General features: G+C 38.5%; 1 protein-coding gene across 1 annotated transcript in view; it reads right to left on the bottom strand.

The window, feature by feature from the left end:
• Positions 1 to 14,808, bottom strand: part of DNAH10 (dynein axonemal heavy chain 10) — a 49,973-nt gene extending 35,165 nt beyond the window's left edge. The window contains exons 1-23 of the mRNA XM_025895489.2: positions 14,706 to 14,808; positions 14,103 to 14,218; positions 13,457 to 13,640; positions 13,003 to 13,160; positions 12,074 to 12,304; positions 11,257 to 11,447; positions 10,592 to 10,790; positions 9,697 to 9,891; positions 9,377 to 9,547; positions 8,528 to 8,704; positions 8,019 to 8,192; positions 7,202 to 7,371; positions 6,366 to 6,517; positions 5,796 to 5,960; positions 5,297 to 5,504; positions 4,254 to 4,410; positions 2,680 to 3,156; positions 2,364 to 2,522; positions 1,952 to 2,077; positions 1,770 to 1,872; positions 1,358 to 1,536; positions 561 to 772; positions 111 to 267 (exon numbers count right to left, since the gene is read on the bottom strand). Of these exons, the coding sequence (XP_025751274.2) occupies positions 111 to 267; positions 561 to 772; positions 1,358 to 1,536; positions 1,770 to 1,872; positions 1,952 to 2,077; positions 2,364 to 2,522; positions 2,680 to 3,156; positions 4,254 to 4,410; positions 5,297 to 5,504; positions 5,796 to 5,960; positions 6,366 to 6,517; positions 7,202 to 7,371; positions 8,019 to 8,192; positions 8,528 to 8,704; positions 9,377 to 9,547; positions 9,697 to 9,891; positions 10,592 to 10,790; positions 11,257 to 11,447; positions 12,074 to 12,304; positions 13,003 to 13,160; positions 13,457 to 13,640; positions 14,103 to 14,126 (3,969 nt within the window). The 5' untranslated portion in view covers positions 14,127 to 14,218; positions 14,706 to 14,808. The remainder of the gene's footprint in view (positions 1 to 110; positions 268 to 560; positions 773 to 1,357; positions 1,537 to 1,769; positions 1,873 to 1,951; positions 2,078 to 2,363; positions 2,523 to 2,679; positions 3,157 to 4,253; positions 4,411 to 5,296; positions 5,505 to 5,795; positions 5,961 to 6,365; positions 6,518 to 7,201; positions 7,372 to 8,018; positions 8,193 to 8,527; positions 8,705 to 9,376; positions 9,548 to 9,696; positions 9,892 to 10,591; positions 10,791 to 11,256; positions 11,448 to 12,073; positions 12,305 to 13,002; positions 13,161 to 13,456; positions 13,641 to 14,102; positions 14,219 to 14,705) is intronic.
• Positions 14,809 to 16,413: the final 1,605 nt, after the last annotated feature.

The raw sequence follows: 16,413 nt of genomic DNA, 5'->3' as shown, positions 1-16,413 counted from the left end.
CCTGAAGATGGCCAAACTTGCTGTCATGACAACTTAAAAATCTCAAATAAAACTCAGATTGTTGTCATCCTTGCCTAATTTTATTATGATTTTATAATTTAATACATTACCTTCTCAATGCTGAGTTCCTTAACAGCAGTTCCAACAATGTCACTGATAATACCTTTATGTTTGTGAAGTTCCATAGCAAACATGTTCTCCAAAGTGAATGTTTCTGTTTTCATTTCAAACTTTGTTCCTGTTCTCTCCATAAGATCTTGCCAATGCCTGTTTTAAATTGACACATCAATTGTACCAACCACCAGATACAATAAAAAAAAAACCCTGTAATTTAACATCTAATAATGAAACCATGTTTAGCACGCCATTGTTTAAACAAGAACTAATACTTTGAATACATAAAGTATCCCAGTCATTGCAGTCACTTGGATGCTATCATACACATTCATTAAGCAGAAAGCAAAGTTCCAAACTCCAGGACATGGCATGACCCCAGTAATGGAAATTAAAAGTTCTAACAAAACGCATAAAATATTGGTTTTCAATAAATCAAAGCAAACCTTTCTCTTAAAGCTTCGTTTTTCAAGTCAAGCAGCAAAGGAATGGAGTCTCGAAATGCCTTCATTTTGGTTTCCAGCTGCACAGCCACTGCCATGCTGCGCACTGGCCTGGGCAGCTTGCGGAGGGCTTTGAGAAACCCGTCGATTCCCTCCTGGAGAACCTGGACATTCAGGTTTATCCAGAGTGTCTGAGACCATTCCTCTTTAGCTGCCTGGGAAGGAAAAAAAATCATATTTTGACCCCCCTCCAAAAAAACCAATCTTTTCACCACAGTAGGATCTAGAGATGACAGTCAGGATGCAGATGTAATTGTGTTAATATTTTACAAACAGAGGAAGAGACAGGCTTGTGTCCAAGACAGATTCATAATATGGAGAACAGGAAAAGCATCCTTAAGAGCATACTTTATAGGGCATTTTAATTTTGGAAAAATAAAACTTCTTAAAAACTAGTTAAAGCCTGAGATACCCATTGTCACCTGCGCACATACTATATCCAAAAGCAGTTCCACTGAAATGATCAGGAGACTCATGCAGTAAAGAAGTGCCATCCAATAATTACTAGGGGCAGGGAGAAGTCTGTTCCTATCTGATAAGAGAATGTGTTTGGTTCTGTGGAGACACTGTTAGTGCTGCACTAATATCATTCAAATTAATTCACAGTGATGGCCAATTACAGGGCACAGTTTATTTCATGCACAGGCTTTGAACAGAGTGGACAGTAACCAGAGGACAATGCAGTCTCTTCCTCTCTCCCCCCTTTCTGTGTGCCCATGCAGACATAGTGTGATACTCACTTTTTGTGATGCATAAATCTCATAGACCTGCCTTAGACCTTTTGCATCATTCTGTGCTTTCATCAAGTCCGGGTACACTGTTGCTGGCAAGTCTAAAAGTTTCTCAGCACTGCCCAGTTCCCGATACTTTTTTTCCAGTCTCTCCAATTCTTTATCAAAATGGGCCATGAGTTCCAATCCTGGGAAAGGAGAGGAATTTTTCTAGATAAATAATCCCTGGATTCATGGGAAATAAATAAGACAGCATTTGCATGCAGTCTGAAGAAGTTCTAGGATTAAAAACATTCACATTCCTGGTTGAGGAGTTTGGATGTTAATAAGGAAAGCACAATTTCCTTGCTTTACATAAAATTTGAATTATCCAAAGACTAATATTTTCAAGACATCACTTCACACACATCAATCCATTTACCTTTATCAAGATCATCCCCAACAGAACCAGGCCCCTCAGTAATGAGTTTCTGAAAGAAATCTTCTGTCTCTTTGCTGTAGTCCTTAATTTGTTGTTGTGTAACCTAAAAAAAAACAGTGTTTAAATTGTGTTCCTTTCCATTTCTGTGGAATCTGTTTTACAGTATTAATTATGAAGATTACCTTTGTGAATGTTTCTTTTGCACCTCCTTTACGATCCATGTTGCGATTGAGTTGTGCTGCTTCCAGGACAAGAGTCTCCCACTCTTCCCTAATCTTGTCAGCCTTCTCCTGCTCTTCTTTAGCTACCTAGAACAAACAAGAAATAAGGAGCCACAGGAAAGTATGTGACTTTATAAATTTGCAAAACACAAAACCAGTACTGAAGTGACCTCAATCAGATTTAAACACATGCCATATGTCCATTTTAAAGAGGACATGTTGATTTGAGAAGGGGAGACTAGACAATCTCCAGACATCCCTTAGATACTGTAAGTCTGTCAAATGTCTTAAAATGAAAACATTTATTCATTCACATGTGAGGCATTTGTGCCCTTAGCTCAAATCTGAGCTGTTTGATGAGACATGCACTTACTGGAATATTGTACAATGCAAGAGTTCGGTATCTCTCCAGGATGTCCAAATAGTTCAGCTCCACCTCGAAGGACATGCCTCTGATCTCTACAAACGTGCTAAGGACAACTCTGAAATTGTCCAGGGTATCGAGAGGTTTATTAAGATTCTCTGATAATCTCTGTAAAAAGTAAAGATAATTTCCAGAATCAACACGGACAAAGCAATTAGGCGAATTATAATAATGAGTCAAACAAAAAATACAAGCAAATAACATGCAGATTCATTTTCAGTCTATGTGATAAAGATAACAAAAAAACCAAACTGAAAACACTTACCTGAATCTCATCCCTCAGCATGACAAGCTCCTCTCTTGCTGACTCATTAAGCAACTTCCCAAGTGAAAGCATCCAGCCTTTAGCATTCTCCTGCACTGTGAAGGCTAAAGGAGCCAGCTGAAGCCTGATAAATTGTTCATCTTTAATCAAGGGCTGTTGAGTCACTTCCTGAGCTACCCTCATATAGAACTGCAACTGTTCATCAAAGGTGACACAAGCAGGCTTTTCTGCAGCCAGCCTCTCCAGGACTGTGCCTTTGTCTGATTTCCACAGCGGCTCGTACCTGTTCCATTGGTTCAAATACTTGCTGAGAGAAGCCAGGACTTTGTGGACATTGTGAGTGATTAGAACAGCCTGTTCAATCATCAGGGGGCTCTGGGAGACGTCACTGTAGAAGCTGAAAATGACAACTTCATCTTTCCTGACGTGCTGAGGAGGGCACTCGATACACGTGCCATGCATCCACCGCACAAAGTGCTGGAGTTTTTAAGACAGGGTTGAAAAAGTTACCTTGTAGAGTCATTTTAGTGAAATCATTCATGGAATCATTCAGGTTGAAAAGCCAGGACTGTCAAGACCCCCACTAACCCATGTCCCCAGGTGCCACATCTACACATCTTTTAAATCCCTCCAGGAATGGTGACTCCACCACTTCCTTGGGCAGCCTGTGCCAGCACTTGATAACCCTTTTGGTGAAGAGATTCACCATTATTTAGGACATAGTATAGGAAGTGGAGTGAATTATTTCTCAAATCAATTGTTTTTCTGAGAGAATTACACATTCCCATCAACTTGAGAAGAGTTAATTTCATCCTAACAAAACCTTTCCATGCATTACTCAACCTGCTTCTAAAATCTCTGCTGAGCCACAATACAGTAGGACAGAGAGAAAAAAGTATTGGATCAAACAGGCTGGATACAGAACTGGAGCAGAAGAGCAAATCTGAGCATAGGAAGCACACCTAACCTAATTCATTTCAGGTGGAATCATTTCTCCATCAGCATAGGGCAAGGACACTGCCACAATATTTGGCTTCTTTTCAGGAAAGCAGTTCAGTATTTATGCAGGAAAATACTGGTGCATCATTGCCAGCAAGCTGCATATTTCTAGATATTTACTGTCCTAGATGTGTCCTAGATGCCCTTCTCCAACATTTCCTGAACTGTTTTTCTGCTGCTTTTAAGGAGAAATGTAATGTAGAGGAGGATACTCACTTTCCTTATTCCACCAGCTTATTCATTCATCAGAAAGCAACATCTGCAGTGCAATCTGAAAAGTGTTTCCTTCTGATGTGTGCTGAGTTATAGAACCAAATCATGTCCTTACACTGGCAAAACTGCTAAATGTAATAGATAATTTTGCCTGAGTATAAATTGCATAACGTTTTATAGGTGTTTTTTTTCCTTGTCATCAGTTTGTAAAATTAGGACAATGTACTGGATATTTTGATTTCAAGATAAAGCAATATGAATCTTCCTATTGACATTTATGCTTGCCCAAACATAAAGCAAGACTGGCTCACTATAATCACAAGTAAACTCTGGCAACAAAAAAAATCTTTATCAAAAATCACCTTAGTGACCTCAACACAGTCTTGGATGGACTGTGCCACCATTTTGTCAATCTCGCTGGCACTGGGTTGAAAGGTGATCTCAGGAACAGAGAAAACAGCTTTTATTTGTAACAGTGGCACATTTGCAAGAATAGCTGCATTAAAAGCCTGTAAATTCCTAGGAAAGGAAAAAAATAGTGTCAAAGACAGAAATAATCAGGTGCTGCCCCCATGGAAATGCCCAACAGAGACTGCAATTATCAGCTGTGTGCTCAGATCTGCAAACTGAGCTGTCTGAAATCAGCCACCACCAACTTCAGCTGGAAACACTGATGGGTCTGGGAGCAACATTATCCCACTAAATTGATTTAATACAAAAGCTTGATTAAAGAAACTGGCAGAAGGAATGAATGGGGACGCCCTGGTGCAAAAGGATCCTGAGACTTTTGTCAACTCCTCTGTGAAAGCCCTGACAAGAAAGCACAACAAAGTCACCTGAGCATGGCCCAGATTACAAAGACATGGATCATGGGAAGTAGAGGTGGCTGGGAGGTTTTTATAACCCTGCAATGCTCTATTGCAACAATATCTTGTTTATAATAGAAGCCTTTACATAATATCTTGCTACAAGAACCTCCTTGGCCTCAGCCACTGCAGAACAGGTGAAGTAAAACCCAACAAACCTTTGTTCTTGTCCTGGTGTCCCCTGCAGGACAGGGAGGCATCAGGCACCCAGACACCAAGTTCTCAAAATTGTGTTCTTTAGTAAAACAAAACCTTGGTTTTAGAAATAAACCAGGGATGTGCAACTACACACATTGCAGGAAATGTATCTTATTTCTCTCTTCTGCCAAAAATATGCCAATATTGGTTGGGTTTCTCCTGTACCTTGTTATCAGTTCTCTGTTCTTCACAGGAAAAAAACCTGTACAAATACAAATCTGTCACAAACTGTAAGTCACTGAGGTGTTCAAACAATGTCACTACACACACACTGATCAACAGATCCAGGGAAATCTGAAGATGAAAGATTGGAAATCCATTAAAGCAAACAATTTACTTACTTCACAATTAACTGTGTCAACACCTGATAAATCCTATTTTCCCAGTATGCATAATAGGAAGTTAATTTTGGAGATTTGCCAGTGTTTGTATTGGCAACTTGTCCTTCCACTTCTATTAGCAATGGTGGAATTTCAGAATACTTTCTAACGATGTGTGCCACATCTTTTGCTCTTTCACACTTAATATAGTCAAAAAATTCTTTTGCTTCTGCAACAGATACAAAAAAAAGCATTATTAACTGCAAAAGATGTAACAGATTTATACACTGGAATAATCAGCTGGGCTTTATTTGTGAACATGAAATTGATCTCTATACTGAAAAAATATCTTCACTTATTAATGATTAATTTATTAATATTTCAGCCCTCTGATTTTATATGGATTCAATTATTTAATACCAACCATTAGATGTGAGAGCAACCTTTTTACAACTTAGAAAGTGTTGAAAGAAATTTGATCCATCACTCACTCATTCAAGTGACAGATCTGGGAACTTACCAGGAAGTTCATCACCATTTTTTGAAAGTGGAAGCTTGAAGAGATTTGCTGATTCTATGAACAGAAGTTTGCTGCTTATGTCTTCAGAAATATTATGAATCTGATGGACAAGTAACTCAAGCTTCTCAATGGTTTGTGTACATTGGAAAATAAATTCACCAATACCTTGAAACAAATCACAACCATTTGGTTTTTTCTCTTCTAACAAACATTTTACCAATGCATCAAAATTGCTATGATCAGATGTGGTTTATCTCTCAGAATGAACCCAAGGTTCTGCAGAAAGATAGATTAGATGTTTTCTCACCTAATCCTTAATCTAACTCCCTTACAGCTCTTATCTAAGGGTTTCTAACCATCTCCAGTGTTTTAAATATAATAAAAACACAGGAAATACCCTCCTGGATCAGAGTTTGTCTCATCTGCTACTCTGCCTCGACTGTGGCAATAGGATGTATCACTTAGGGATACATTGCTGTCATATGACATAAAAAGTAGGTTGCAGAACTGAGGAGATTTTTTAACTGAAAATCAGTGTCTAAGGCCAGTTTAAAATAGTATCTCCATTACCTAAGGAGTTCCATGTGAGTCTTTTGTGTCCTGATTTCAATATTCTCCGAAGTTCTTGGATATAGTTATCAAGAAGTTTGGTTTCTGCTTCATTCAGTGTTTCCATTAATTTGTGATAACAACCCAGCATGTTTTTCAATCTACTTGTATACCTAAAGAGAAGAAACACAACAACATCATAATATGATGATTTTCTTGAAATACAGCTCTGACCTCCATCAAAGAGCAGAGCACTTCCATCATTCCATTCAGACTTCAAAATAAAGCAAAATTTGCGGGACTAACCAGTGAATATGTAACGATTATAAATGCAATTCATTTCCCACTGAAAACAAAAGAAGAGTTTCATATGGCTCCAACAACAGCTGAACAAACCTCTCCTGCCCCAGCTCAGAAAGCTTTTGAGGCAGCCTCAGCCACATAAGTGAACTCAACAGGTGAACTTTAATATCCAGTTAAGGATCTTATCAGCACATCTGTGTGTAAATGCCTGTGATAATTTGGATACAACTGACTTATTCAAGGCTGTACAGGAAGAAAGCAACAGTAAATTTAAATGAAATCTGAATGGTAGCAACAACTGATTGCAAAACAAATTATTTTGACAAGATGTTAATTTGTATAACAGTTCTACAGAGTAAAGAATGCAGCCAGTGCCAGAGAAAAGCTTATCAGTGCAACATGGCCATTAGTAATTGTACCCTTACAAAAAAAGTCACTGAGAGCCCTCATCTTTCCAAGATTTGATGACTCAGGGCCCATTCTGGTTTGGAGTGAAACCACTTGAAATGCTGCCATAAGTCTGTATGTGAGCAGATATTCTGTTACAGCCTTACCTAACATATTTGTCTTCCTGCAATGCCACGTATCTCGCTATTTCTGGGACTGGAAGCCCCAGTTGTTCCATGTAGTTTGTTTCAATGATAATCTCTTGGAGTATGGGAGAAAAATTCACTGCAAAGCAGAGACTTTTCTTGGTGGTGACAGACTCCTCTGTTACAGAGCTCTGCAACACAAGAAAGAGCAGCAGAAAGGAGATGAGCACCAATCTGTTACAAGGTAAAGGTGAGTTCTTGGAGACATTTCATCAGGCAGCAGGGAAAAGTCAGAATGACTGACATCCAGAGCTTGTGAAAATGCCTTTAAAATTCTACAGCAGCCTCAGCACTCCTGTTTCAGGAATTACACACAACTACCTCTTCAGTGAAAGCCAATTACAAGAAACAAACCAAATCACCTCTGTGTACATATTGCTGCAACCAGTTACAACAGAAATCCCAGGGGAAATTCAGTCAGACAAGTTTAGTAAGAACTGGATTCTGTATGATCCCTGCTGGGAACCTGCCTCTACATAACTTCAGTCCCAAGTTATGTTGCAATGTCCTAAAGATGCTGTACCAAAACCTAAATATATATATATTTAAACTATAGCACAGAAGAACACCCAGAGAAACAACATTCATTCAGTTGCCAGGTGATTCAGGAACTATGTCTTCCAAAGGGCCACAAACAATTCTGAGCTCAGAACTTTTGAAATTTTCCTTTCAAAATCTGTGTTTAAAATACTGTTTTTAGAAAATTCTCGCTGACCATCAGGTAGGTTTCAGTTCTTTTCCACAGAGAAGACTGGTACACCCTTTTCCCAGATCTCACCTGCTCAGAAGTCTCTGGATGAACATTTGTTGCAGCCCCCACAGTGATGACAGTCAGCAGATTATCTTTCAGTAACTGTGGGACAATGTGTTCTGTCCTCTCTCTCCACTCCTTGTATTTTTGATCTTCATACTCTTTCATCTTCTTGGCAACTTGAAGATATATTTGTTTTACCTAGAAAGGAAAACTCTCTGTAAATCATTTTAAAGACCAACTAACCTGCCTTAATAGGGTGGCTTGATATGGTTTCTGTTTTTTATTAGACAAGAGGACAAGTAATGCCTTGTAATTAATGCAGGCACTGAAAAATTTGGGATCTTGAATTCTGACATTGAGTCCATCACTGTCTCCCTGGGAAACAGTGATTTTCACAACTAACCAGCTTTTCACAACTAACACATTGCAAAGACTTGGAAATTCCCCACACATAGGAGCACTTTAACATCTCCAAAAAAAGTGTATCAGGAAAGTATTTCTTCCTTCATCAAACATCAAAGGAGCCAACATACTTTCTGTCCACGTTCACTAGCAAGCAACTCCTCTACTTCCTGGAATCGGATAATGGTGTGTTTGATCCGATAGAAAAGGGAGCGGGACCAGAATATTGCTCCAGCCACGGGAGGGTGATTCTTGTACAGAGGTGGATCCTTGAGGTTCTGAAGAAAGATTTGCTTAACATGTTCAACCTAGAAGAAAATAAAACATTGCATAGACCCATTTCTCCACTGTTTGTTCAATGGTCACTATCTGGAACACAGCTAATCAGTCTGAAGCTAATTCCAGCAGCAGGATAAAAACAATTCTTTTGTCTTCCTTTCTCTACCTTGAGGAAATACTATTATGGCAGCATTTTCTGTAAAATCACAATTTATCATTAAAGTCAATGTTCTTTGAAATATCAAGAGAAACACTGACATGAAAAGCTTTCCAACACACATGTCAGAAACTATTTCTGCCCTCGGGGTTGATCTCTGACACCTTTTGGTCACACCATGAACTTGTCCAGCACAAGAAAGCTGTAGGGTAGGAAAGGTGAATTTTCTCAGGAAGGTCTCCCGTTGAACTGCTGTTCACAAGGTGATGGAATAGTCACAAGCTTTGATGCATTCAGAGCACATGCAAGTGCCTTCCAGTTCCCAGACAGTGCCTCACATGTATAGATGTGCACAACCCTTTCAGCAAATTAACCAGACTATTTCTCCAACCAGCTCCAAAAAAGGGAGAGCAATTATTATGTTTATTTTGTAATTTCAGACAGTAAATGACACTACACAGGTATTTAGACATATACAAAGACTGATGATTTTCAGTTGCTAAAGAGCTTCATGTATTACATAAGAAATCCCTAAATTAAATACCTCTTTGCAGTAGTGGTCCAAAACATCACTGAACTTCAGCATCAAGTGCTCATTAACATTTTCACGAGTCTGGATGTGTTTGAACTTTACCAGCATGTCAAATGCAGCTTCTGCTGATCGAAGGGTCTTAAAAGATTCATCAATAAATTTGTTGATCTTTTCTTCAGTAGTCTAAACAAAGGAAGAAAGCCAAGAAATCCTGTCACTTAGAGATTCATCTTGCAAAACCAAGAAAGGGAGGCAAAGTGAAAACATTTTTTGATAATAGTAGTCAAGCATAATTTTACTATTTTATGGGAATCACAGTATATGGTACTTACTGAAACTTCTTCTCTAAATTCTCTCATAACAGATTTCCATCTACGTGCATTTCTAATGCTCAGAGGGTCAAATTTCAGCTCTTTCATAGGACTAGTCAGTCCATTTACTTCTCTCAGTAGTGCCTCAATACGCTTTGGATTCTCTGTCACAGTTGTCAGCTCAGGAATAAATATATTGTAAAGCTCTTCAGTGACCTGTTAATTCAGAAGAACATACTAGAAACCTTTCTTTTATTATGTTTTTCTGCCATCTAACACATTTTTCTGTTAATTTTTCCTTTAAAAAATATAAACCAGTCAGCAAATGATCAATTTGTGCTGTGATTTACATTTCCTATATTTTAATACAAGACACTAAAAAGAAAACCAACACTCTACAGGCCCAACATTTCAGTTGTTACAACAGATAATACTCAGTTCTTACTCCTTTTTACTCCACAGTTTTTACATATGCAGTTCATTGATGGACCACATTGCTAATTACCCTGACTTAAATTAGCCTAAACACAGCATCTCTCCATTCATATGTGATTCTGCAACCACTTCACAGATTCACAGGTGGCCAAATTTGATATTATAGTATATGTAACTGGTATTTTATCATCTCATTAAGGTAGCAACCCACGAAAACTGCAAATCTGTGAAACAGTTGCTGCAAGTCTTTAAGTTCATAACACATGCCCAGTAACATCCTTCCTCAACCAGCACCTGGAGAAGTCATTCCATCCCCAGCATTAAATGCCATTTTGTTGGAATCAGAGGCACCTCTCAGGTCTTAAACACAAACCCACTCACACAACTAAATGCTGTTAACAAGTCAAGACCTACAGTACAAAAGAATCTCCTGTACAGAATAAGATCACACGATTCCTTTGTTTATTGTCTATATCACTACCTGAAAAATATCATACAGATCTTGGCAGACTGCAGCCATATAATCTGTTTTTTCAAAGAAACGTTTCACGTCAAATTTCCAGTATCGTTCGCTCCCCGACTCTTCAACTTGGGCACAAGTAGTAAAGTAACATTTCTTCCATTGTTCAAGAATGCTTTTGCCTTCTGTTATTTTCTTTTTTGCTGCAGCTCTATCTTCTCTATTAATCAAATCAACACAGTTAAGATACTATAGATAGAAATACTATAGATAAAAAATTATATCTCAGCTGGATTAATATACCCCAGTTTAGCAGCTTCTAATTATATAAAATCTAGGAAAAATTCATAACTTATCATTTTCAGCATGATTTTGAAAGGAGATACTATTTCAGGACTGATTTTTATTGTATTTATGCCACTTTTTTTACCACTGTATTTATATTTGTCTCATTGTTTTGTGTCCTTTTGAGACAAAAGAGGACAAGCAACTATTTCTTCAGGGCTGGTTTAGTAATTTATGAAAATTACAAAATAAATTGACTTTTAATTGATCTTACAATACAACTTCAGATGGCTGAAAAATGCTGGCCCCTATTTGATGAAAGTGTTATCGATTGCACTTGATATAAAACAAGCAAAGCTTTTAATAAATGCAGCCTAGTTAAACAGGAATGCAGTACTTACTCAAACAGTGTGTGCAGATCCAAAAATCTGCACACTGCTGTGGAAATTTCCCAGGCAATTCGTTCCATGAGGGGAACCATCCGCTCATCCTTGTTGTAATGTCGGGACATAACCCACACCATCTTCAGGGCATTGAGCAGGGAGGGAATTGTGTTCAGGACAACATCAGCCCCAGTGCCATATGCTAAATTCTGTGAAAAGCATATTGAGAATAAGATGCCATGAAAACACATAAATTCATATTCAGTAAACCAGTATTTATTCCATAGATGCCTGAAGTTAAGTCTGTGACATTATTAAATAAATAACCCTGGTGCCTCAATAACACCCATGGTTAAGGATGTGCAAATCTGCACCTTTTGCTCCAAATGCTTTTTATGTCCTGTCTTATTAATAGTCTCTTTATTGTAAAAGCTGTCCCCAGACGGATTTTGGCTCAACTCTTTATTTGGATGTTCAGACGGTTTTCAGTAAAACTTAAACACTGAGACATCAGCTGCAATTTTGGTAGAAATTACTTCAAAAATGGGGTACAGAAATCTTTGTTTTCCCCAATTCAGCTACACTATCAAATTCTCCCAAGGCTGGATTTACAAACAAAGTGTTCACAGCTCTGGGCTTCCAAATATTAAAACGACTGTAACTCAAACAAAATAAGCAAATCTTCTTTTTAATTAAATATATTTTATTAATCTAGAGTACACCTTTATTGCTGATAAAAAGTAAAAATTTAAACAAGAGGTGATTACACCAACAGAGAAACCAAACTCAGGTAACTACAGCTCAAACTCCACCGACTTTTCTCAAGTTCACGTACCTGCAAATGGCGCTCGAGGGCTGAAAGAAACTTAACGTTATCCAGAGCTTCCATGTGATATTTTCTGAGGTCACTCAAGACTATCTGTAAATCTCCAACACACTCAGATTCAGCTTCTTGTAATATTTCCAAGACTTTTTTCACCTCTGGAAGCTTTGTCTGCTCAGCAAGATCACTTAAAGCTGCGGTTTTTTTACGCCAGAGGTCAATCTCTGCAAGTGCACCATCACCCTACAAGCAGTGTGGAAACAAATAAAAAGATCCAAATTACTATTAGGCAAGAGTGAAAACTTATAACCAGGACTATATTTGTTCTTTGTTTTTGATATGTTTTATGCTGAGACAAATCTGATATGACTCAACCACGCAAAAACCCAGACAGAAGATCCTTGAAATCAAGACTTCTACACACACTGAAGGGAACTGCTCATGGGGAATATATCCCTGAGCTGGAGCTGGAGAGTCCAAAAGTTTATGCACAGGTAACTTTACAGACATAAAATCCCACAGTATTTTTAATTGTATTAGTCATATATGTGTTTGCTGAATCAGAATCTTAAAATTGGAACTTTTTTGTTTGAGATTACTTTTTTCAATCAAAAATATAGCTGTCTATTTAAAAAAAAAATCACTGCAGCTTTTAGTATTTCATGGCTCTTTAGAAGAGTAGATAACAGAAGTCCCTTAGTTATCCTGTGTGGGTAGGATCTGCACTGAGTTACTTTATATTCTATTTATATTCTACTTCCCAGAGCCACATAGTTCCTCACTACTTTTTTTCTACTTTTCATCAATTAGTAAATGGTTTTCCAACAAGCAAACATGAAGAGGAATTAAAAATTAACACAAACCATTCAAAGAGAGTCTTATGGGGGAAGGAAGCAAAGTCTCCAGCAGTAAAATCATCCTGGGGTTATAGGCAACGTTACCTGTGGAACCTTTTTCAGTTGTTCCTTCAGAACTGTGGATATTAATTTCTGCCAGGTCATTGCACAACTTTCCAGAGATTGAACCACTGATGGAACTGAGGCAAGAACAGGCACTTCTCCATCCAGATTTACAGTTGGCATCTCCAGTTCAATATCTCCTATTGAAAGAAAATGCACACAGAAGGAACTGTCTTGTTCCAACAGCATTGGTAACGTGGCACCACTGGAATGGCCTTTGCCTTCCCTCTTGTTGGCTACCTGAGGACAGGTAACCTGCTCTGCCTGCTTGAGGACAGGGCAAAACAGACTCATTTTTTTAGCAGTTAACACAATGCAAACAAATGTATATTCCTGGAAAATGGAATGGCAGCAGTCCCTGTGAGAGAAGGGATGCTAAACCTCTTTAATGCCATGAGATCTAATCCCCACAGTGCTGCAGAGGCAGAACACTCACCTTTTCTTTGTTGTATAGTTTCATTCCTCACTGAAGTATCAGAGTTTTCCACAGCCTGTTCTTTCTTTTCTGCAAGGTCAGACTCAGGTAAATTCATTTCTTCAGAATCTGTGTTTTCACTATCTGAATGAAAGGTAGTTTCCTTAGTCTGCTGCTGACCATGGGAGAGAGCTGGTGAAAACACCTAGAATTCAAAAGGTGCCACAGAAAAAAAGAAGTCATTTTACTAGAAATTCACTTAAGCATTGGACATTGTTCTAAAATTTAATTTCAGTGTGTCTCCTTCCATTTCAGCCCTTTGGCATCATTCTCTCTGCCTCATATTCTGCAGGGGAATAGCTCCAGAAGGTCTTTATGGAAATCCCTGAAGATACAGACACAGCCACAAAGGTGTCTGGTGTCACACTCTTAAATGATTCTCACATAGGGGAAGGCAATGAAATAATGCCCATCTCCACATCTTTACAAACAATTTAGGAAACAAAATAGCAGACAAGGATTAACAAAAACTTCTTCTTGGCATATGAAGGTCACTTATATAATAGTATTTCTTATGCATAGTCCATATGCTCAGCAGAATACTAAGGGGACAAATCACTCCTAGAAACACTCAAAACTCCATGTATAAGAGCTGTAACACATTTACCTGGGAGATGGCATCCTTTAGCATCAAGGCAGTGTCATCAGTCAGTATACCAGACTTTATCACTTGAGGAAGAATCTTATTAGCTTCAGTCAGGTCCTTAGGTTCAGCAACTTTTTCTAGTACACAAATAATTAGCATAAATCTAATTATTTTATACAGAAAACATAAAGCATAAAGCCCTTTCCATAATAAGTTAGAACTCCAGTAAAACACTGCTAGGTTTGATACAAGTCACCCTCAAAACAAATGCTGGGTTTAATAGTGCAGATGCTTCTTCAGAAAGGGCAGAAAAATACTTCAGTGTCACCACCTGGGTTTAAGCCTTGACAATCCAGCCAGAGAGTTAGAAAATGGTTTTCTGTTCAAAAAAACAGTGGTCTTGATTTGAACCCTTATTTTACAGATAGATCAGGAAAACCTTGCACAGAACTGCCATAAAATGACCAAGCATTCCTGATTTCTGTTCTATTCTGACTGTACTCCTACCCAGTATATTAGGCTGGATATGCACTATCCTGAATCTCAGCCACATTTTCTCAATGAGAATTGTTGTTTCACGCAAAACCCAAAAACACTGAGCCTGCAGCTCTTCAGGGCACACACCTTTGGTGTCTTTCAGAAAATACACAGTAAAATCTGACACAAATCCTTCAGGAATTTCATCAAGAGCCACGTAGAAACACACTTTGTCAACTTTCTGTTCCTGTAGCTGAAACAAAAAAATAAAAAGGACGTATGACTATTCCTGTTTGCTACCACGCCCCTTAACAGCAAGAAAATATTTGCCTGAGATAGAACTATTAGTTTAACTCAATTATCTTCATAGTGTTGTCCAAATAAACTAATAAAATATATGAAATGCTAAAAAAATCACTCAGCTAGCAACAAAAAGCATCAGCTTTGGAAACACTTGATTTCCAGTGTCAGAGGCTATGGTAGACACAACAGACCACTGGTTATGAATGGAAATTCCTGTTCTTGTCAAATGTTCTGCTCTGAGTCCTTGCTCTGCACTGAACCTCTTTGATTTGCCTACCAGTTTTACTGCAATATTTCCATCAGAAAGCCAGCACCCAGAAAAGGACAGAGCGAAACACAAGGCATGTACCTGTTGGGTGTGTTCTGTACTGTCATCACCTGACACACTTTTGTTGTCTGCAGATTGCAGAGGGGATGTCTTGCTTCCCTGAGTCACCCCTAAGAAGGAACAACACCAGAGAACTCAATTAAAGAACATTATCCTTGTGTATAAGATGGATCTGTCCAATTTTTCTCTCAAACTAAATGATTGAGCATTTTCTTCCATCGTCAGCATCACCTTTCAGCAACCAGTCATCCAACCTTGATGTTAATTGTCCATTTCTCCATAGGACAGCTTTACTTGTGGAGAACTGAATCCAAATAAGCAAGGAACTGTACTGTGTTCTGCAGGAAATTGGTCTTTATTTAGAATATCCTTACCAGCATTTTCCAACACAATTGATTTTTTATGGCAAAGTGAGTGGATTAACACATTCCAAGATGAAACTACTTTGTAAATGGAAATGCATATAATTAAGGGGTTTGTCATGCACCCTTTATAACACACTTTCTATCCATTTTCCTTTATTATTTTTTCCTTCTGTGTGTGTGTGTGAAAGGTTTCTCTACAATACTGAGGTTAAAGTATTGGACTGATGTTCAGTCTTTACAGGATCACCACTTTTATCCTCAAAACACTACATCAGAAACAAGAGAAGAGCTTGCAACTCTTAAGACAAGGTAAATAGTTTCATTCCTCCTAAGGGGAACATATTATTTGTAATTTAATATAATCAATCTCTAAGAAGTTGAAATTATAAAGCCAGTAAAAGATGTCACAGACAAAGAAGATCTATGTTTGTGGATTGATTTTGTTCATCCCAGACAGTTTCTTTCTTTCCTTCTACCTGGAAAAGATGAAAGAGCCAAACTTAGGAGAGCTTTCTTTTCAAAGGAGCATTCTGAGGCAGAAGCTCTTGGGAAAACACTAATCAGCCACACTGCCCAGGACACTCTCCACAAAATCAGATCTGCTTTCCTGGGACAAGAACCTGCTGATGTTACAGATTCTGCTGGATCTGCTTAAGAGAACCACATCAGCAGATCACATTCAGCCCCTGTGGCCTGCCAGGACCAGGCTTTGGCCACCAGAACACCGACTGCCCTCCAGTGCCACAGAGGAGGCTGTTCCAGGCACCTGCTCAGGACAGGGGTTACCCGGGCCATCCTCCTGCAGCTCACCTGCAACCCCCTTCGTGTCTCCTGTATCTGCACAAACACAACATGGGAG

This window comes from Manacus vitellinus, unplaced genomic scaffold (assembly GCF_001715985.3).
Source record: "Manacus vitellinus isolate BGI_N305 unplaced genomic scaffold, ASM171598v3 scaffold_31_pilon, whole genome shotgun sequence".
NCBI classification, from domain to species: domain Eukaryota; kingdom Metazoa; phylum Chordata; class Aves; order Passeriformes; family Pipridae; genus Manacus; species Manacus vitellinus.
Note: the sequence above shows the minus strand (reverse complement) of the source record. Positions and strands in the feature narration are given on the sequence as shown.